Consider the following 21,688-nt stretch of genomic DNA (forward strand, 5'->3'; position numbering starts at 1 on the left):
GTTAGCGCTTCAATCATCCCGGCACCATACTTGATATGGTGTCAGGGTGATTGAAGCGCATTATTTCTATTATTACATTGTAGTAGTAAATGAAATAGTTTAACTCACCATAATGTGCGTCACCTGCCACTGTCGCCTGCTAACCAGTCTGACGTCCCAGTGCCTATTACCCAGTCTGACGCCCCAGTGCCTGCTACCAAGTCTGACGTCCCAGTGCCTATTACCCAGTCTGACGCCCCAGTGCCTGCTACCCAGTCTGATGCCAGAGTGCCTGCTACCCAGTTTGACGCCCCAGTGCCTGCTACCCAGTCTGATGCCCCAGTGCCTGCTACCCAGTCTGATGCCGCAGGGCCTGCTACCCAGTTTGACGCCCCAGGGCCTGCTACCCAGTCTGATGCCCCAGGGCCTGCTACCCAGTCCAATGTTTCAGTACCTGCCAGTGTCTGCTACTCAGCCTGTTGTGCCAACGCCTGTGCCCGCTGCCCAGTTTGAGGTCCCATTGCCTGCTGCTCAGCCTGACATCCCAGTGTCCATGTTCCAGTCTGACGCTCCAGTGACTACTGTCCAGAACGATGTACCTGTTATTCAGCCTGTTGTTAAACTTAGAGTCTAGATCTCTAGCGAGGAAGGGATAAACCATAGTTTTTATGAGGGATTGGGTTGGGTACGCAGAGGTATGTGGGGGTGGGGGGAAAGGGAGGGGGAGGGAGGTTGGGTTAAATATTTTGTAATAGTGAGATATTTATTCAGTTGTATAAGGCATGATAAAATAAACACTTATGTTTGACACAAGCTACTATGATGTGACAAAGAGAAGGGATGAAAAAGATGAACTGCAAAGTTGATTTAAGTCTCTCAAATGTGTCTGCTGATGTGGCAAAAAAAAAAAAAGAAGTCTTCCGCATGCTGCGGCTTAACATGGCCAGCTGCCGAAAAAAAGGACAAGCGTGTCCCATGGCCAAGTGCTGATGAGGATGCACCGTGTCCATGACCAGCGCTGTTGCCTCTAGACACAGAGCCCGCTTGCCCTCTTTTATTGGCTTGTGACTGTCTGCCTCTCCTTGCTGGCCTTCCAGACATACTAATGGCCTGCACTGCAGTGAGATGTAGCTGCACAAAACTGGGATGTATATATATACTGATTATACAGCAGCTAGCAGAATGCCTGCCTGTGGTATTAATAGGATCAGAAGAAGCACACCAGCACTTGTCTTCAGGTAGCTATAGGTGCAGCTGTGCAGGGTACACAGTACACTAACTGTAAATACTTCAAGCTGCCTGCCTGTGGTATTAATAGGATCAGAAGAAGAACACCAGCACTTGTCTTCGGGTAGCTATACTGTAGGTGCAACTGTGCAGGGTACACAGTACACTAACTGTAAATACTTCAAGAGCCTGCCTGTGCTATTAATAGGATCAGAAGAAGGACACAAGCACTTGTCTTCAGGTAGCTATAGGTGCAACTGTGCAGGGTACACAGTACACTACCTGTAAATACTTCAAGAGCCTGCCTGTACTAATAATAGGATCAGAAGAAGAACACAAGCACTTGTCTTCAGGTAGCTATACTGCAGGTGCAACTGTGCAGGGTACACAGTACACTAACTGTAAATACTTCAAGAGCCTGCCTGTACTATTAATAGGATCAGAAGAAGCACACAAGCACTTGTCTTCAGGTAGCTATAGGTGCAACTGGGTCCGTCAACCTATCCTCCGATATGAACCGGGTTCCTTTTGCAAACCCTATTGCTACCCCCCTCGCTCTTTTTGTAATTGTGTCTCCGTAGTACCATGTCGGAAAATCCCTAGAGTACAATTTCACATTTGACTCATGGGATAGATGGGTCTCTTGGAGGGAGACCACCTCTGCCCATAATGTTTAAGCTCTTTCAATACCTTATATCTTTTAATGGGAGTATTAGGACCCCCAATGTTATAAGACATGAAGTTAATTGATGTCATCTCTTTATTCCCTCTATCCCGTACGGGACTCGTTTCTCTTGTCTATAGCGAGGATTTGCCACTCTTTTAAGCATTGTACCAGAGGTAGCCCCCCTCATCCAAATCCCACCCCCCTTCCACACCCAAATTTTTGCTTTATCTTCATAAAATCTGAATCTCACTATTATGTCCTGAGATCTGTCTGCCTTTGTGGTATCTAATTTCCCGACTTGGTGTACACTTTCAATATTTGGAAACTCCTCTACTTCAATATCCAGTAAAGGGAAAAAAATCGCATACATAGTTTTCCTCAGATCTTCATCCCTTTTCTCCGGTACAAAGCGAATTCTCAAGTTTTTCCTTCTATTTCTATTCTCTTGGGTTTCATTTGATTTTGTTGTGTTATTTTAATTTGTTCTTTGAGGTCGCATAGCTCCTGCGCTTGTTTATCTATTTTATCCTCAGACGTCTCTTCTCTTGCCAGCAAGTTTCCCAGATCAGCCCTCAGCATATTTATCTCAGCTTTTATTGAATTTTCTAGTCTCAGGAACATTTCCGACATTTCTCCTTTTGTAGGGATTTGAACATCCATCCTTTGTTCTTCTATTCTGGTAAAATCAAATTCGCTTTCAGTTGTTAAATCATCTCTAGATTGATCTGAAATTTCTTCTCTCTTTCTATCTGTTCCCTTCTTCTTATCCGCTTTACCTGCCCTTTGAGTCTCTGGATCAATGTTCTTAGGGCTCGTCCCCTGGGCCAGATACTGTTTAATCGTGCTCCCCACAGCATTATCTTTTGGGGTTTTAGGGGTGCCCCCCCTTAGAGGGCTTAGTCTAGGATTTACTCATGTTGCTGCTCTTCCCCCCCTTTTCTGCCCACCTCCCCAGTTTAGAAAAAAAAAGGGGGGGGCCTCCAAAGGGGGGAGGAAAAATAGGAGCTAAACAAAAGATCTCAGGATCTCTCTGCAAGACAGATATATCTATTTTTTTCCCCTTGTCCTCTCCTTTTAAATTCACACACCGACTCTAGCTGGATTTTAACAAGCCAGTCAGGTGCAGTCGTATGGTACCAACGTAACAGCCACAAGGTTCCTATTTATGACTTGTCTCTTTTTTAGGTCCTATAGCGACACCGAGGGGAAATCTTTTGGTAAGTCAGCGTACATCTGGTTGAAATAAGGTATGACACAAGCCCGAAGATGTCATTTGCCTGACCACAATATAATATAGTGTCTATGCCCCAAAGGAGCCCGGCTGATCAGTCCACCCTCCACCAGTCCTTGCAAGCAGCCCCTCTAAACGCAGGGTGATTGTTGATGTTGACAGTAACCTTAAATGTCTTAACTCTGGTGGGATAGTCGACTTCCTTCAGACCCCTTACCAACTTCTGTGTCCCAGACCTTTAAACCTCCCAATAAGTAGTACCGTTTTTCCACACAGTCAAAAAGTTTTAGTTTGAGTTCTTTTTATATGTATGTGTCCTTGTATATACTTGATCTGTCACCTGACCCACCGGCAATCTCTATCTGCTGCAGGGTCTCACCCATCCCAGTAGAAGGCTTCATATGCAATGACAAGATTGTATCTTACATTTTAACACATCCAAGGTACCTCCGTGTTCTGCCCTTCAGCGCGGTGGGATCTTATATCCATATGTTCCTTCTCTTACCTGGGCAAACAGAAGCATCAGACTGCCAACCTGACTTTGCTACAGAGCTTCTCGCTGCATTCGTGGGGGACACCAGCGTAGCTTCAGAAATCCGGGATGGGGTGGTGGAGCATGAAGTTTAGGAGTGGGAGGGGGGAGACGATGGAATTAATCCACACGCCTCGCTACGCCACACAGCCGTGTGACTGCACACACCATCACGCGGATCTAAGGTACCCAAAAGTAGGTGGCTGGGAGAAGGTGGCTGCGGATCATGTCATCCTTAGTGACCCAGAGGACTCTGGACTGAATGCCTCAGCAAACCTAGGCTGCATGGCCTCCCTGATCCTGCAAAGCCTGCGGAAGGATCCTCGTATTCGTGGTATCAAGGAGAGGGATCGTTACTGGCTGGCAACCCTCCTTGATCCACGTTACAAGGGTAAGGTTGTGGACCTTATCTTGCCGTCGCAGAGGGAGCAGAGGATGAAACATCTTCGGGAGGCCTTGCAGAAAGGTCTGTGCAATGCGTTCCCAGAGACTGGGAGGTTACAAACTCCTGTTCCTGGACAACGTGTTGCTGAGGCTTCGGTCAGTCAAAGGAGCGGTGGAGAAGGTGGCTGTCTGACCGATGCGTTCAGACAATTTTTTAGTCCGCAGCCCCAAGGTATGATCGGTTCCATCAACCATCGCCACCATCTGTTTTACATGGTGCAGGAATACCTAGGGGCAAGATCTGACCGAAAATGCTCTGGGTTACTGGGTCTTGAGGATGGATCACTGGCCAGAGCTTGCACAGTATGCAGTTGAGCTACTGGCCTGTCCTGCATCCAGCGTTCTTTCGGAACACACATTCAGTGCTGCTGGAGGCTTTGTAACCGATCACAGGGTGCGCCTGTCCACCGACTCGGTCGATCGCCTGACCTTCATAAAAATGAATCAGTCTTGGATCACCACCAGCTACCAAGCACCTGATGCTGATGTAACCGAATAATTTTTTTTGAAATTTCAGATCCCTTCAAGACTGCCTATGCTGATGCTGAGTGACTATCCTGTTATGCTGAGTGACTATCCTCTTCCTCATCAATGATCATGCTGATAGCTTGTAAGAATATGTTTGGTTCTGGGCGCCGCCACCAGTGGCTAAGGCCCAACTTTTCAGCCCCTGTTTAACAGGGGTGTATAATTACAATTTTTGATGCAATATTTTGCAAGGAGGGTTTGTTGCTGCGCTCAACTAGAGTATTTGTGAGGGGTTGCAGTGTTGTGGCACCAGCACCAGTGCCTAAGGCCCAATTTTTCAGCCCCTGTTTAACAGGGGCATGTAATTACAATTTTTGATGCAATATTCTGCAGGAGGGCTCATTCCTGCGCTCCAACTAGAGTATCTGTGATGGGTTGCAGTGTTGTGGCACCAGTGCCTAAGGCCCAATTTTTCTGCCCCTGTTCAACAGGGACATGTAATTACAATTCTTGATCTAATATTTCATAGCAGGGCCCGTTCCTGCGCCCACCAAGAGTAACTGTGAGGGCTTACAGTGTTGTGGCAACACCAACATCTAAGGCCCCAATTTCTGCAGAGTATATAGGGCAGGCCCCTACTTTCAAACATCCAACTTACAAACAACTCCTACTTGCAAATGGAAGGAGACAACAGGAAGTGAGATGAAATCTACTCCTAGGAAGGGAAATTCTCTCCTGTAAAAGTTAATATGGGAAAAACGTGTCTCCTCTTCACTGATGCTTTATCACCGATCCTTGTTTCACTAAAAACCCCAAATTTTCAAAAAATATTTGTCATTGGGGCAGAAAATGAGGTGAAATCTTCTGAAGAGGAGCACAGACAACAAAACAAATGTTACAGGGGTGATAACCCTTCCCTATGTTTTCCAAAAAGCTTAAAAATTTTTTTGGCTGGAGCTACACTTTAAAAATGTACCAGTTCAAAATTACAAACAGATTCTACTTAACAACAAACCTACAGTCCCTGTCTTGTTTACACCGCCTGTATACTGCTGTTCAGAGTATATAGGGCCTGGGGGCCCCACGCCTTTCCTTTTTTTAATTTGGGTGTGGGGTTCCACTTAATATCCATACAAGACCCAAAGGGCCTGGTAATGGACTGGGGGGGGGGGGGGGGGGGTACCCATGGCGTTTGTCTCACTGATTTTCATCCATATTGCCGGGACCCGACATTACATTAAAGCCGCAAGCAGTTTTAAATTACTTTTATTCCTTTAAAAATGTCATTTTGTGCAGGGACTGTTCTAAGCACGGGAAACACGTGCCACTGTACAGGCATACTATAGACACCCCCCAGGTACAATATTTAAAGGAATATTTCACTTTTTTTTTCACTTTAAGCATCATTAAAATCACTGCTCCCGAAAAAAACGGCTGTTTTTAAAACGTTTTTTTTTTGCATTGATACATGTCCCCTGGGGCAGGACCCAGGTCTCCAAACCCTTTTTAGGACAATACCATGCAAATTAGCCTTTAAAATTAGCACTTTTGATTTCGAACGTTCGAGTCCCATAGACTTCAATGGGGTTCTAAAGTTCGCGCAAATTTTCGGTCTGTTCGCAGGTTCTTTAAAATTAGCACTTTTGATTTAGAACGTTCAAGTCCCATAGACTTCAATGGGGTTCTAAAGTTCGCGCAAATTTTCGGTCTGTTCGCAGGTTCTGGTGCGAACTGAACCGGGGGGTGTTCGGCTCATCCCTACTCTTAATAACACTGACATTGTCATTAGTGAGTGTGTAACCTTGCCGCAGTGTTCCACTCCTTATCCATGTGTTGGTTCCACTGACAGTCTGGCTTCATCTATTTCTAAATAGATGAAGCAAGAATCCGCGACACCGGACATTACTGTCACGATTACACACGCCCACGGCGACTAGCTAACCGCGACGTGCGTTCCGTGACTGGGGTATATGAGGAACTAAGGGAATAAGGGGGAAATTATACTTAGCATGTAAGACTACCTTTGGCCACCACTAGAGGGAGACTCCACTCCAATCCAGCTAGCTGACCACACACAGGCAGATAAAAATCATACGTACAATCTGGTGCACTCTAAGGGTTGGGGAGCAGTCTAGCAAATAGCACACGCTTCTAGGGTTCCTCCAGCTATCCTGCAAGCTTGAACCCCGGTGTTAATCACACTTCCCACTGTCCCCACAACTACACACCAGACACACAATAAACGCTAGCCTGCCACCACCCAACAGTTTGTCCGCAGACTGGTCTGCTGAGCCACCACACACACAGATCTCCATCTGGCAGATCTGTTAGCGTACAATCTGCATGCAATCTGCCAACACGCAATGTAATTGCATACCAATTGGCACGTAACTTAGACTGAGTACTTAGGCACTAAAATATAACAACCTCCTAGCTTAGTACACAGAAGTCACTTATTAATTTTATCATTTAAATATCCCGAAAGTGGGCAGTGCATAAAAGATATACAAAGAAAAACGAATTTACCAAAAAAGATACAAAAAATACAAAAAGACACACAAATTGGCAATTTGCTATGAAAATAAAAAGAGCTAAAAACAGAAATAAACTTTACCGAAGTCTTTCCTTTTGTAGAAGCATACTGGAACATGTAGGAACTCTCCAGTTTCGAACTGGCTTTGTGGAAGAACGATGTCTATATCTCAGGCTACCTAATTTATTGAAATATGGATGTGGGCTGGACTTTAGCCAATCGACCCTGGGGGATTTCCGATACCAGCGCATCAGTCCAATTGTGACAGTACCAATCATTCCCTGCCTGCTGCAATCAGGCGCCATATAACGATTTTGTGTGGTACTCCAGGATTCCACACATGCTAAAAATACAGAGTTACATGTACATGTAACCTATCACGTGTACGATCGAAAGGAATTATTTTCATCTCTCTGCTGCTAATATTTTAGCTTTTATGAGAGATAAAATAGGTTTCTTAGATCTGTTGATATTAATCAAAGTTTGCAGACCGGCCGGGGCCTTGCGAATGCCCCCTGTGGATCCATGTAGCCAAAATGACTAGCAGTTTTCTTTGAGGCCTTAGGAAGGTGGCAATGTTTCCTCTAATGGGAACTTTTATTGGCATCTAGGTGTCACTTCGATCCTAGAAACTGGCTCTGTCCTTTTCAAATGCTAATGAAAGCACATATGTGCATGACTGATATTGAATACTATATTTTTAATAACCCAGAATTAAACTACATCTACAATTATTCTATCTCTACAGATTACATCACAACTCGTAAAGGCAATACTATCCTACGCTTACATTTTTGTTACAATGACATCACTCGCCAGCCGAGACCCAGAACCGACATGCTGGACGCACCGCTGACCACTAGGGCCATGCCAGCGGACACCGGGCACATAGACACTGACGCCTCCTGCTGGCCCTTGCATCCCCTGAGCTGGAGAGACTGGAGACTCTGGAACACCCACCACCCGTACTGGAGGGGGGGTGGTGCTGGGATGGTCACTGCACAACAAAAACAAAGGTAAGCCTTCTCCCTCCACCTTGGAGAGAGCGCAGCTCCCTGGTTACAGCAAGCGCTTCCACCATGGCGGAGGAAACACAATAACTGAAGCCATGGTGGAAGAGGAGGGATTTAAAAGCTGCATGTGTTTCCCGGAAAATGGTTGGAGCTGCGCTCTCTCCAAGGTTGTCCTGAAAGGCGATTTGAGAAAAAATTTATTATACAGGGTCATTTAATTACGATTTTTCACTCCCTTACAATTAGATCAAGTCACAAGGGCACAAAAAAATTTAATTTGTTTTGTTTTTTGGCCAGAACCTTGGGTTGATCAAAATTATCACTGCTTGGCCATGCCATTTTTGTCTCGCTTGATCAATGTTCAAATAGATCATTTTGTTGATTCAGATATCGATCATTCAGTTGTATTGCACCTTGGTTGGTCATATGTCTAGATCACAGCAATGTCCCTGAGGTTAACGATCAGCAGTTGTAAAATTTCACTGACACTTGAGGTATCCATATTATGAGCACCATGAAGTTATCTTCAATTCTGATACAAGGCCAAGTTTCTTTAGTTCCTCTTTAGTTTTCCTGCAGAACAGAATTTCCTAATGAGAGCCCTGAAGAGTGTTACAATGAGGTAGATGGCCACAGTGAGAACAACGAAGAAGAAAAGAATAACATCCAGCAGCCAATATTGATACCAGGGCAGTTTGTAAGAATAGGGATGAAGATGACCGCCTCCACCCGATTGGATGATGTGATCCACCCATCTCAGTAATTGCTGGTCTGGAGGAAAGGGCTGTGACCTTCTAATGGCTTGCAGCTTCATTGCTGATGTCTTGAAGCTGTGAACATAAGGGAATACAATCTGGGTCAAGGACAAAGATTTAACAACTTGTTGTCTAAAGCGATTTTGCAACAGCACTTTAAAGGTGAATTCCAGGAATGGCAATTTTAAAGTGTAGTACAGTCTGCAGCGCTAGCAGTGGAGGAGTGTCTGCATGCTCCGGCAGCTTGCACAGTCTATGTTACTCTCCCTCCACCTGTGTAAGTACCACTCATTGTGCTGATTTAATATATAAATAAACTTAGGCTTTAAGACTCTGTATAGCACCTCTCAGAGTGGGGTAGGGTGCTTCTTCTCCTTTTTCTGTCCAGTCACAGGTTGTGGGGGAAAGGAGACTATAAATGAAAGTGCAGTAGAGAAAGATCAGGTCTCCTCCATTGCTAGATAGGTCTGTGGGGCAGAACAGGGGTAGAGCTGTGTAAATCTCAGGACCTGATAGACAGAAACACAAATCCTCTGGCATGTAAAACGGCTTTCATACATGTATTTCATCAGTATATTTAGCCATTTCTCTGGAGTTTAGCTTTGATTTTTGTTTGGTGACTACAAAATGCCTTAGCACAGTGTAGCAGATTATCAGTTGACAGTAAAGGGAAGTAGGAGGTGTAATGTTATATTATGAAAAACTATCATGGCTGCATAGGGAGGTCCCCTATGTAGTGATTGATAGAGTGGTGGTGGGGGGGGGGGGTAGCTAGATGCGTATTGTGTTCTATATGTTTGGGTTGAAACTGTTATTTTTTGCTGTGTTTCAGTAAAAGATGTTCACATCACATTCTGTGTCAGTTACAGCTATAAAACCTCACAGATATCAGATACATGTTTTATCCGGTGAAAACCTCACAGATGTTACTTTGCCAACACTTACCTTTTATTTTCTATGATGTGTTGAATGGTGCTTGCAAAGTTGTCAGCCTTTAGTTGGCCAGGTAGAATATAAGTTCCCATTTGTTTGGCTTTTACTCTGACCATGTTTTCTTTCTGGTCCCCAAGAAGTGGAATCCCAAGAACAGGAACTCCATGATACACAGCTTCCATCAAACTGTTCATTCCCCCATGTGTCACAAAAAGACGCAGTTTGGGGTGTCCTAAATTCAACAGAGGCAATAAAGAAAATCAGTCTAAGAGAGAAGAGGCAAGGGTGAGTGGTTGGGAGGGGAGAAGTGGGGTAGGGAAGGGAGGAGTAGAAGAGAGGGTAAGGTAGAAGAGAGGGGTAGGCAAGTGTGGGGGAAGAAGAGAAGTGAGGTTGGGAAGTGAGGAGTAGGAGAGAGGGTAAGTTGATGGAGAAGAGAGGGGAGGCAAGTGTTAAGGAAAGAGAGGTGTGAGTAAGGGAGAAGTAGGAGAGAGGGTAAGATGAGGGAGGAGATGGGGGGTAAGGGGTAGGTAGGGGGGAGTAGGAGGGGGTTATAGTGAAGAAGGAGAAGAGAGGCTAGGGTTAAGCAGGCCATTGATGGTTAGTCATTTTATACCGTTTCCCCGAAAATAAGACCTAGCGTGATTGTCAGCGATGGCTGCAATATAAGCCCTACCCCCCAAATAAGCCCTACCCTGTTTACCCGAAAATAAGCCCTACCCTGAAAATAAGACCTACAATGACTTTAACTAGGGCTTATTTGGGGGGTAGGGCTTATATTGCAGCCATCACCGACAATCACGCTAGGTCTTATTTTCAGGGAAACAGGGTATGTTCAGCCAGAGGGCTTACCGAAAAAAAATGAATAACAGATTGCTCCATACACTGATAAGCGTCTGTAGCCTTGTTATAGCCTGGTTATTGATTTTCCAACATTCTCCTTCTCAATCAAAGGATTACCTTCTGTCGAGCAGGGACAGCTGCACATGCACACACTGAATGAAATCCAGGCGTCCCTGCTGAACTGTCTAAATTTTGATCCGTCCATGACCAGCTTAAAGGAAAGAGTGGGCTGTAGAATGTAGAGGTAGGGGGGCATAAAGTGAGGGAAAAGAGTAGAGAGTGAAGGAATGGAAAGGAGAGTGAAAGGTGAGAGGGAGTAGGGAATAAGCGAAGGGGGAAAAGGGGAGAAGGGAAGGGGATAGGTAGAAGAGGGAAAGCACAAGCTAGAAAGGTGTAAAAAAAACACATAACTGCTTTGAATGTTCATGACCACAAAGAGCCGCTGATATTACTAACTAGATGATCAGGCCTAAATCACATCAATGCCTGTTGAAAATTCATTGTTATGATGTTCAGTAAGCAAGAATGCTATAGATCAGCTCTTCTAAAACCAAAGTTCTGTGAAACCCTAGGGTTCCTCAACGGTTTGCTCAGGGATCCTTGAGCACTGGGGAGTGATGGTCTGATTTCCTGTCTGATGGTGCCTAGTTCTGGCACCAATGTAACTAGGTAGAGTCAATAGCTTGGTACCAGCACAGCCTTTCCTCTCATCCCTCGGGTAGGTAACCAGTAATCCCAATTATATTTTTACCTGCCTTCGTGGGGAGCTTCCACCACTGACCACTGATGTAAAGAGGCTCTTCTCCTGCTGACCATGAATGTAAGGGGATATTTCCTTACTGATGTTAAGGTTGCAGTACAATTGTCACTGCCAGTCATTTAAGGGGATCTTCACTAGAGTTGTGGCGCATCTGTACCATGTATAGAACCTGCTGCAGAAAAACTGACATTTACGGTATATAAAAGAAAAAAAAAGACATTTAAATTGCCGGCAATACAAAAATGTTTTACAAAAAAATTTACAAAAAAACAGCATGGGGTCACCCCCAAAATCCATACCAGGCCACATTCCCTCAACATGGGGTGGGTGCCTTGGAGTGGGGGGGGCTCTGCCTCTGGGGACAAGGGCCTCTTCCATGTCTGGCGGAATGGTGGGTATCGTGTCTGACAATGGATCTACATCGGGGGACATTTTTTTTTTTTTTTAATAAAGGAATTGTCAAAAACTGCCTCCTGTCTTTATTTATGTTTGACACTTTTTTTGGTGAATGGGGGGGTGGGATCTGGGGGCCCTTACTAAAGGGGGCTTCCAGATTCCGATAAGCCTGCTGCCCACAGACCCCCACAACCACCTTCCAGGTTTGTCGGGAAGAGGCCCCTGTCCACATCAACATGGGAGAGTCCCCCCACCCCAAAATACCCCCCCATGTTGGGGGCATGTGGCCTAGTATGCTTTAGAAGAGGGGACTACTCGCTCATCCCCTCCCTTCCTGTCCTGCATGCTTGGAAAAGGGTCTGGTATGGATTTTGGGAGGGACCCCACACGTTTTTTTTTTTTTTTATTTTGGCGTGGGGTTCACCTTAAAGTTCGTACCAGACCTGAAAAGGCCTCGTATGGATTGTCTATTACGGGCAACGTTTTTTTTTTTCACTTTTTTCTATTGCCGGCAATGTTTTTTAATTCATTCAGCTGTCAGCGGGGAAGCCTGATCCTTAACAACCAGTTATTCGCTGTGCCCTGATTGGGCAAAGCTTTGTCCAATCAGGGCTTAGAATGCACTGTGCAAATTCGGGTGTTTGCCAAACAGCCGATGTTCGGGCCAAACTTTTGCTCGGCTTGAAACTGTTCACCCAACTCTAATCTTCACCTTAACATTATTGCCACTTTATTTTTGGGGGGAGAGTAGGTGCCTAGTTTTGGCAGGTGCCCGCTTCCACTTCCGCTGGAATCGCCTGGGTGATTCTACCGGAAGTTCTCCCTCAGCCCTTCCTGCCTGCAACCTCTTGTGACCCTTCATAGGTCCCAGGAGGCTCACAAGGCACAGAGCAGCTTACGCATGGGCAGTGGGAACCTGGCTGTGGATCTGCATTAACCATTTACCAACCGGCTCATGTACATATACGTCGGCAGTTTGAAGATGGATATCTCGGTCATGGCAGCAGCTGCTGCCACAACCGAGGTATCCATCTTTAGAGCTGGCGGTTCTGTGTACGATAATGGTGGTCTCTGTGGCGGATTCACCTCAAGATCACTGCTATTGGCGGCGGGAGAGGTGTCCCCCCCCCCTCCCGCCTCTCTCCTGTGCCCTCTGCCGCTTACTGGAGCCGTTGGTAGCGGTGGAGACGATCGGGTCCTTTCACGTCTGTGGTATAGAGATGAGTGAGGGGAAGATGGCCCCCACCCATCTCCATACCGTAGGAGGGCGGAAGCGACGTCAAAATGTCACTTCCGCCCATATGTCTTAAAGGCACATTTTTCTGTTGTCATTTTTTCATGACATTTTTACATGACAATTTTTTTTTTTTTTTTTTTTTTTGCATCCTAGTTCAAATATGAGATCTGAGGACTTTTTGACACCAGATCTCATATTTAAGAGGTCCTGTCATGCTTTTTTTCTATTACAAGGGATGTTTACATTCCTTGTAATAGGAATAAAAGTGACTCATTTAAAAAAAAAACTGTGAAAAAATAAATAAAATCAAGTAAAATAAATAAGAAAAAAACCCAATTTTTTTAAAGCGCCCTGTCCCGACGAGCTCGCGCTCAGAAGTGAACGCATATGCAAGTAGCGCCCGCATATGAAAACGGTGGTCAAACCACACATAAGAGGTATCGCCGCGATCGGTAGAATTAGAGCAATAATTCTAGCCCTAGACCTCCTCTGTAACGCAAAACATGCAGCCTGTAGAATTTTTTAAACGTCATCTATGGAGATTTTTGAGGGTAAAAGTTTGACGCCATTCCACGAGCGGGCGCAATTTTGAAACGTGAAATGTTGGGTATCAATTTACTTGGCGTAACATTATCTTTCACAATATAAAAAAAATTGGACTAACTTCACTGCTGTCTTATTTTTTTATTCAAAAAAGTTAATTTTTTCCAAAAAAGTGCGCTTGTAAGACCGCTGCGCAAATACGGTGTGAAAAAAAGCATTGCAATGACCGCCATTTTATTTTCTAGGGTGTTAGAATACCCAAACATTATATATTGGTTTTTTTCTAAGTAATTTTCTAGCAAAAAAAAACTGTTTTAAACATGTAAACACCTGGCACAGCTGACTTACCACATTAAACATGCCAGCGTTGGGGACCCGAAGACCAGTGAAGAACCAGCCCAGGTGAGAACAGCCCTGGATCCCTGGACAGGTAAGAGTCCTTTTATTAAACGACAGCATGTACAGTATTTGTAGCTGTTGACTTGTATTCTTTTCTAGTTACTGAAAATCCTCTGTGTTCTTTCTACAACCATTTTCGGAGTGGCAGGGCCTCGCACTGTCACACCATATATGATACATGTCCATCCTTTGATACCAGTCAGGGCCAGCGCTAACATAAGGCGGCTTAAGCAGCTGCCTTAGGGTGCCAGGATAGGAGGGGGGTGCAAAAATCTGAATCCAAAATCACTTACTGGGGATTTGTATTTTTACAGTGCTGCAGACGTGTTTTTTTTTTTTACACATGTACTTTTGTAAAGCCAACTTTTGTCTTTCATGTGGAAGTGATCACTTCCACCACTGCTGAGATCTGCCGCCCTCCTGCCCGCCATGTTCACCAGGCTCCTCTGTCCCAAAATGCACCTTCGCCTAAGTAGACAAAAATCTTTGCACCAGTCCTGATTCCAGTGTTTCCAAATCTCTGGGTAAATACATAACAATGTATAGAATTCGAATGACTATAAACTTGGAACGCCACTAATAAAGACCTTTCTCCTGTTTATGGGGTGCGATTATATGAGGGCCTATATTCACTTGTCATAAAGAAGCCCTAAATAATGTAAAGGTTAAGTGAAAAATAGATCAATTTAGTGGTCATTTGCACAATAATCAAGATGGTATACATTAATAAATTAAATGATCAATTTCTGCATAAATGACAGTAAAAGTTTTACCCAATAAATCATTCTGTGATACCCAGTCCATAATTTTAAGGTTGGGAGCAATTTCCACCTCTTGTGGCCATTTTGACCTCTGATAACTCCAAATCACCTTCTGCTCAATCTTAGCGAATCCTCCGTTCATCTCCTTGATGAATTCCACTAGAGGGAGTGAGGACAACATCGACCCCAGAGTCACCACAATGAAACCAGCATCCCCGGACTCAGATATAAAGTCTTCCAGTTCCTGAATATAATGACAATAAATTTTATTTGGCAGTAGTGAATTGTCTGTCTGGATTTTTATCCATGAACCTCCAACTCATTGTCTGCCTTGGGCTGTGTATTGTGAATGTAAGCTGATTTTAGATTTGCTCAAAAACATAACCAAAGCTATGTACAAGTATTAAAGTGTTTGTAAAGCCCACACTTATTTATTTTTGGATAGATTTGGGAAGCCTTAAAATTCCCTATCAGTTTTTGGTGCCTCTGAGGAGTATTCCCTTTACTTAATGTCCTGGAGACGCAATAGCAAATGATAGGATATCTCACAAATCTGAGGGGACTTCCTGTTTTAGGCATTTGTCACCAAATTATTTAATCCCATTGTATGTTTAACCCTTACTTCTTAATATGGTGATATTTTACTTTTTACTTTTTACCTTACTTCTTAATATGGTGATATTTTAGATTTCCCATCAACTTCTGTCTTGGAGTCAATGATCACAAGGATAAATAGGAAGGGTGAATCTGTCCAGTGGGGATACAGACAGCAATCCAAATATAACAAGCCTAACATTTCCCCATGATCCAAATTGAAGGAAAAAAAGTTTTGTCTGCGCATACAGAAGAAGTGTGATGCTTGGAGATTGGCTTTAGAATTTGAGGAAAAAAAAAAATGTTCTAATAAAGTATACAATGTATTACTATATGTGTCTTTCTGTTCTATTGACCCCTGTTTCCTTTATTTCTAGTCCCAGATGATAAATATTCTCAGTGTGGGCCACAGAAAGCAGTAAACAAAAACCTCACAGATCCTCCATTACTTTCTCCAAATTATTAAAAAAAGGTTTGATTTGAGTTGGACTTTAATAATCTTTTAGCTTGTTTATTAAAACAGAGTTTGTTCAGTCATACTCACTTGTGATAATGGTTTTACAGATTTGGCCAATAATCCCCCGATGTACTGAACGTGAGGCAGAAGTGGACGAGGAAACTCAAGAGTGAAGTCTACATTGTACAGCCAGAGCTCAGCTTTCAAGTGAAGATTGGCTATAGTTGGTCTAGATTCAGCAGGAAAATGTTCTTTGATTACACCATCAAACAGTGAGTCCATCTTTTTCAGGACTACTAACGAAACGAAAAAAGCCAATGTGTTCTTCAAACGGCCAAAGAAATCCATCTGGTCGGTGAGCTGTGTCTGAAACAACGGACTATATGACAGAGGACTTGGCATTCCTACACGGTGAGCATTGGCCATTATTGTAGGAAAAAAAGCAATAAATGGGAGTCCCAGCTTCTCTGAGACCAGCATAGCGCAGGGGTTGAATGCATCCACTACCGCAATGTCATAATGTTCCTCCTTTAAAAAGTTAATGATTTCCGACTGGTGTAGCGTCATGTTGCACTGAAGAGACAGCTCCCTCATAAGTGTCAGGACTGTCCCCATGTTAGTTCTGAAAGGAAGATGTATCAATCATAATCAGTTTATGTAAAGGAAAATAAGAGCTTGCTATGGTTGAGTTTTACTTCTGAAAATGCTGTTTGCCTGGCCGATCTAAATATTTGTTCAATGGCTCAGAGTATTTCAATCAGTGAGTCAGTATAACAAATGCATAAACCCCATATTGTTTGCATAACAGGTGCAACTTAATATAGCTTTTCATTTTGCAACTGTATTTGGTATATGTACTGATTAACCACTTGCTTACTGGGCACTTAAACCCCCTCCTGTCCAGACCAATTTTCAGCTTTCAGCGCTGATGCACTTTGAATGGCAATTGCGCGGTCATGCTACACTGTACCCAAATGAAATTTTTATCATTTTTTTCCCACAAATAGAGCTTTCTTTTGGTGGTATTTGATCACCTCTGCGGTTTTTATTTTTTGTTAAAAAAAATTTAAAAGACCGAATTTTTTCTTGTAAAAAAAAAAAAAACGAATTTAAATTTTTTTTTATATTTTGTTATAAAATTTTGCAAACGGGTCATTTTTCTCCTTCATTGATGTACACTAATGAGGCGGCACTGATGGGCACCGATAGGTGGGGTGGCAGTAATGGGCACTGATGGGTGGCAGTGATGGGCACTGATGGGTGGCAATAATGGGCACTGATAACACTGATAGGCAGCACTGCTAGGTGGCACTGATTGGCACCACTGGTGGGCATTTATAGGTTGCACTCATGGGCATTGATAGGTGGCACTGGTGGGCACTGGCAGGTGGCACTGGCAGGGGGTACTGGTGGGCACAGATGAGGCATAATTGCCTCTTCCTCTTCGGGACCGATGTCCCTTGCAGATAAGCCGGTGATCTGCTTTTTTTTCTCCTCACACTGTTAGCCCACACAGTGCCACGAATCAGTGCATAAGTGGCAACAATCAGTGCCACCTATCAATGCCTAGGAGTGCCACCTATCAATGCCCACCAGTGGTGCCAATCAGTGCTTCATCAGTGCTACCTATCAGTGTCACCTACCAGTGCCGATCAGTGCCCATCACTGACACCCATCAGTGCCCATCACTGCCACCCATTAGTGCCCATTACTGCCACCTAGTAGTGCCCATTACTGCCACCTAGCAGTGCCACCTATTAGTGCCACCTATCAATGCCCTTCAGTGCCGCTCATCAGTGCCACCTCTCAGTGCCCACCAATGCCACCTATCAGTGTCCACCAGTGCCACCTCATCAGTGCCGCCTTATCATTGCCCATCAATGCAGCCTATCGGTGCCCATCAGTGCAGCCTATCAGTGCAGCCTCATCAGCGTACATCAATGAAGGAGAAAAATTACCTGTTTGCAAAATGTATTAACAAAATATAAAACGGTTTTGTATTTTTTAAAAAATATTTCTGTCTTTTTAAATATTTTTAACAAAAAATAAAAAACCCAGAGGTGATCAAATACCACCAAAAGAAAGCTCTATTTGTGGGGAAAAAAAATGTCATTTGGGTACAGTGTTGTATGACCACACAATTGTCATTCAAAGAGTGACAGCGCTAAAAGCTGAAAATTGATCTGGGCAGGAGGGGGGTTTAGGTGCCCAGTAAGCAAGTGGTTAATTATATTTCTGTATACAATTTCCTTTGCATACGATAATGTGATCACTCTCATCTTACCTTGTGTACTATAAATTCTGTCTGAGCTTTCAATAAACAGTTCCAGTTCTCCTACAAGCTATTTGTCGGCTAGTCTTGTATGATCAGCTATAATAACTGGTTTCTATGTCCAGACCAGTGGCAGCCAGTGGAAATTTTTTTGGGGGGGCGGCAGAGAGTATGCCCCTCCGGGTCGGTCGGTCGATAGCACTTACCCCATCAACTGTGGCTTCCCCTGCTCGGTAGTCTCCCATTCTCCTGCTGCCTCTCATTCTCTGGTACAAACAGGTAGTGCCACCTATCAGTGCCACCTATTAGTGCCACCTATCAATGCCCTTCAGTGCCGCTCATCAGTGCCACCTCTCACAAGCTATTTGTCGGCTAGTCTTGTATGGTCAGCTATAATATCTGTGTTTCTATGTCCAGACCAGTGGCGGCAATTTTGGGGGGGGGGCAGCAGAGAGTATGCCCCTCCGGGTCGGTCGGTTGCTAGCACTTACCCCATCACCTGTGGCTTCCCCTGCTCGGCAGTCCCCCATTCTCCTGCTGCCTCTCGTTCTCTGGTACAAACAGGTAGTTTTTCTTCGTTCAACCCAGCGGGCTGAAATTTTAAAAAATGAAGGAGTTGGCTGCACTAATTATGTGATGTTAGTACGGTGATCTCCCCGGTGAGGTATTTTGTTCTGACAGGGGGTCTGTCCTCCCACCAGATCACACTGGCCAATGGCTGCGAGAGCTAATCGGATGCCAGTCTTCTGCTGGTTTTCCAGCATACCCATTCGACAGAAGCCGGGCGTTAGGCGGGTTTCTGTCGGACAAGCTGCTGTAAACACTGGCCAAATGTTGGTTTCTGTTGTATATTGAGAACTGTGCCAATAACATGGAGTTGAACTGAGCCTATGGCTGCTTCCTGTGTCTGTGTAGGTAAAACCTAGTAGTCTTGCTGAGATGAAGTGAAGTAGCACACAGTTAAGCCATGCTAGACAGTACACCTCAAGTATCCACTTGGTGAAAAGTGAACCTGGTGTACCCAACTGTATGCAAACCTGGTCAGATGAGGGGATAATGGTGGATAGGGGAAGTTAAAGCCTATCCTGCAAGCATGCTTCAGTCATCGGGCCCAATGCAGTGAGTGTCCCCAGTCAGAGTGGCGTGATGACCAGGATCATCATATCAAAACTTGTGTGAGGCACACCATACATGTAGGTGCAAAGAAGAGCATTCAGAGCTATGCCCTGAGTAAGGACCGAACAACAAGCCCCATTACTTTTGGCGAGTTCCTGGTGAGGAGCAAGGTGAGGACTCTGTCCTGTGGCTGGGACCCACACACACACAAAGAGCAGGGGTCTTTCTCTTCTGCATTCACCATACCTGCCCTGAAGAAACCCCTTCTGGATTCCTGTAAGCGTAGCTCTAAATTCCTGAAGATATTTCTCATTCAAGGAATAAGTGGTCACTGGATATGGACTTGGTGGCCGCTTGTAACCTGAACATCAAAAACAGAGCACATTTTTTACAATTTGAACCTTGGCAACTATTTTTATAGTGACTTCTGCAGCCAATACCACTGATATGCCACTCCTCAGACCAGTTTGAATAATTGCAATGATTGCAAAATACATTTCTCTTTCTATATGATGCAATCGAGAAAAAAAAACAAAGCATTCAGCAACATTCAAAACAATTGTTTCATTTCATTTTTTTTTCAGCTGAAGGGGATTTGAAAAAATATAATACATATCATCCACAAATAAATGACATCCAGTGTGTTTGATTTTGCATTAAGTGACAAGTGCTCTTTAAGCCTTGGTACGATTTGGCATGCGATTTGACATGTCAAATCCCATGTCAAATTCGGCGGCTATTGCCAGCAATGGCACGTCTGAATTGGTGCGGCGCTGACTTTTCAGCGCCGCACCGATTCCCAAACGTAGTTCCTGTACTACTTATAGCGACTTCGGGGGCGATTCCGAAGTTGGATCGACAGTTGAACTCGCACAATTTCTGACAGTGTGAACCTAGGCTAAATATCAATAAATCTATACTCAAAAAAAAGTGTGTGTGTAGTGTCCTTAATCAACAAAAAATCCATATAAGTCTTTCTCCAAAAAAATCCAAGAAGTGCAATAAATCAAAAAGAAAATATGTTGTGCAGAAATTACTCCTTCTTTATGGTGCTCCAAATTTGAACCAGAATCCAATCTTGTTTCCTCTGCTTCAAACTACCACTAATTAATGACCGCCACCAATATTTCTCACTAAACACCCACCAAATCAAGAAGTGGTCTTCCAATGGATCCATGGGGAGCTGTCACAAAAGCCACACAGCTACAACATCCCATGTTTATAGCATCAAACACGTCTCACAAACCATCCAGAGGGAGGAGAGAGAGAGGATTTCATAGTTGCAACACTGTTTCTTTATTATTGAAAACATAAATTTACTGTCTAACCGATACTGGTATCAAGCACATATATTAAAGAACGACCCAGCTCCCTTCCACGTTCTACAGATAACTAAATAAAAAAGTTTTGGCTAGAATTGAGCTTTATGAAATGGAAGGACACATATATGGGAGTCAACAATGCTGCACACCCCAAAAATTAAAAAAATGGAAGAGTTTCCCCAAGGGTTTTTTTTTTTTAGCAGCAGGATATTTATAAAGAGATAATTAGTGGGTGCTCAGTCTGAAGCTGTGGAACTTGGTGTAAGTGGAGCTGGAATAAGTGGGAGTTAAAAAACCAGAGTTTAAAACAGGAGGTTATAACAGGGGTCATAGTACCTGTGTAGTGTGAGTATCTGAGTGTTGTCTGAGTAGTGTGTGTGGATCGTTAGTACTTGTGTATTGTGTACTGAGTATTAGTGCCAGGAAGCTAGCTGTTAGGTAATTTGGACAGGGTAAAATCCCCAAATCCTCACTAAATTTAATAGGTACGATGCCCGGCGGGTGTGGAGATGCAACTCTTTGTACATCTTGCCGCATGTATGCGTTCCTTGATCATCCGATCGAGGGCAAATACTGCTGTGCAAAATGTAAGCACATTGTTTCCCTGGAAGCCCAGGTTCTGAATCTGGGGAAGCAACTGTCAGTACTGAGAAGTCCCTCCATACTAAAGGTGAGCCAGGAACGTACACGGCAGGTGCCGGCAGGGGCCAGCACAGAGGCGGGTGGAGACAAAGAGGTGCAGGCACTAGCAAAGAGTAGATGGGTGACAGTCAGGAGGGGTAGAGGGGGAAGTGCCAGAGAGGCCGATCCAGGACTGGAGCATCCCAATAAGTACGCTCCATTGAGTGACATTGGTGAAACCAGTCAGGGACCAGCACTGCTGGAGATGAGGGACTCTCCTAGCTGCCAGGGGAAGAACTCCTCCAGTGAGAGTGGGGGGGCAGCAAAGGGCAAAGAAAGACAGATTCTGGTGGTAGGGGACTCAATTCTTAGAAGGACAGAGAGGGCAATCTGTAACCAAGACCTGAAGCGCCGAACAGTATGTTGTCTACCGGGCGCTCGGGTTCGGCACATCACGGATCTTGTGGACAGATTACTGGGAGGGGCTGGGGAAGACCCGGCTGTCATGGTGCACGTTGGCACCAATGACAAAGTCAGAGGCAGATGGAGTGTCCTAAAGAATGATTTTAGGGACTTAGGAGATAAATT

At 44.4% G+C, this 21,688-nt stretch overlaps 1 protein-coding gene across 1 annotated transcript in view; it reads right to left on the minus strand.

The window, feature by feature from the left end:
* Positions 1–8,349: 8,349 nt before the first annotated feature.
* The window catches only part of LOC141132590 (UDP-glucuronosyltransferase 3A1-like), a 34,100-nt gene continuing 20,761 nt past the window's right edge, over positions 8,350–21,688 (minus strand). The window contains exons 3-7 of the mRNA XM_073621173.1: positions 19,404–19,518; positions 15,857–16,391; positions 14,731–14,962; positions 9,795–10,014; positions 8,350–8,924 (exon numbers count right to left, since the gene is read on the minus strand). Of these exons, the coding sequence (XP_073477274.1) occupies positions 8,648–8,924; positions 9,795–10,014; positions 14,731–14,962; positions 15,857–16,391; positions 19,404–19,518 (1,379 nt within the window). The 3' untranslated portion in view covers positions 8,350–8,647. The remainder of the gene's footprint in view (positions 8,925–9,794; positions 10,015–14,730; positions 14,963–15,856; positions 16,392–19,403; positions 19,519–21,688) is intronic.

The sequence above is a fragment of the Aquarana catesbeiana genome, linkage group LG01 (assembly GCF_042186555.1).
Source record: "Aquarana catesbeiana isolate 2022-GZ linkage group LG01, ASM4218655v1, whole genome shotgun sequence".
NCBI classification, from domain to species: Eukaryota; Metazoa; Chordata; class Amphibia; order Anura; family Ranidae; genus Aquarana; species Aquarana catesbeiana.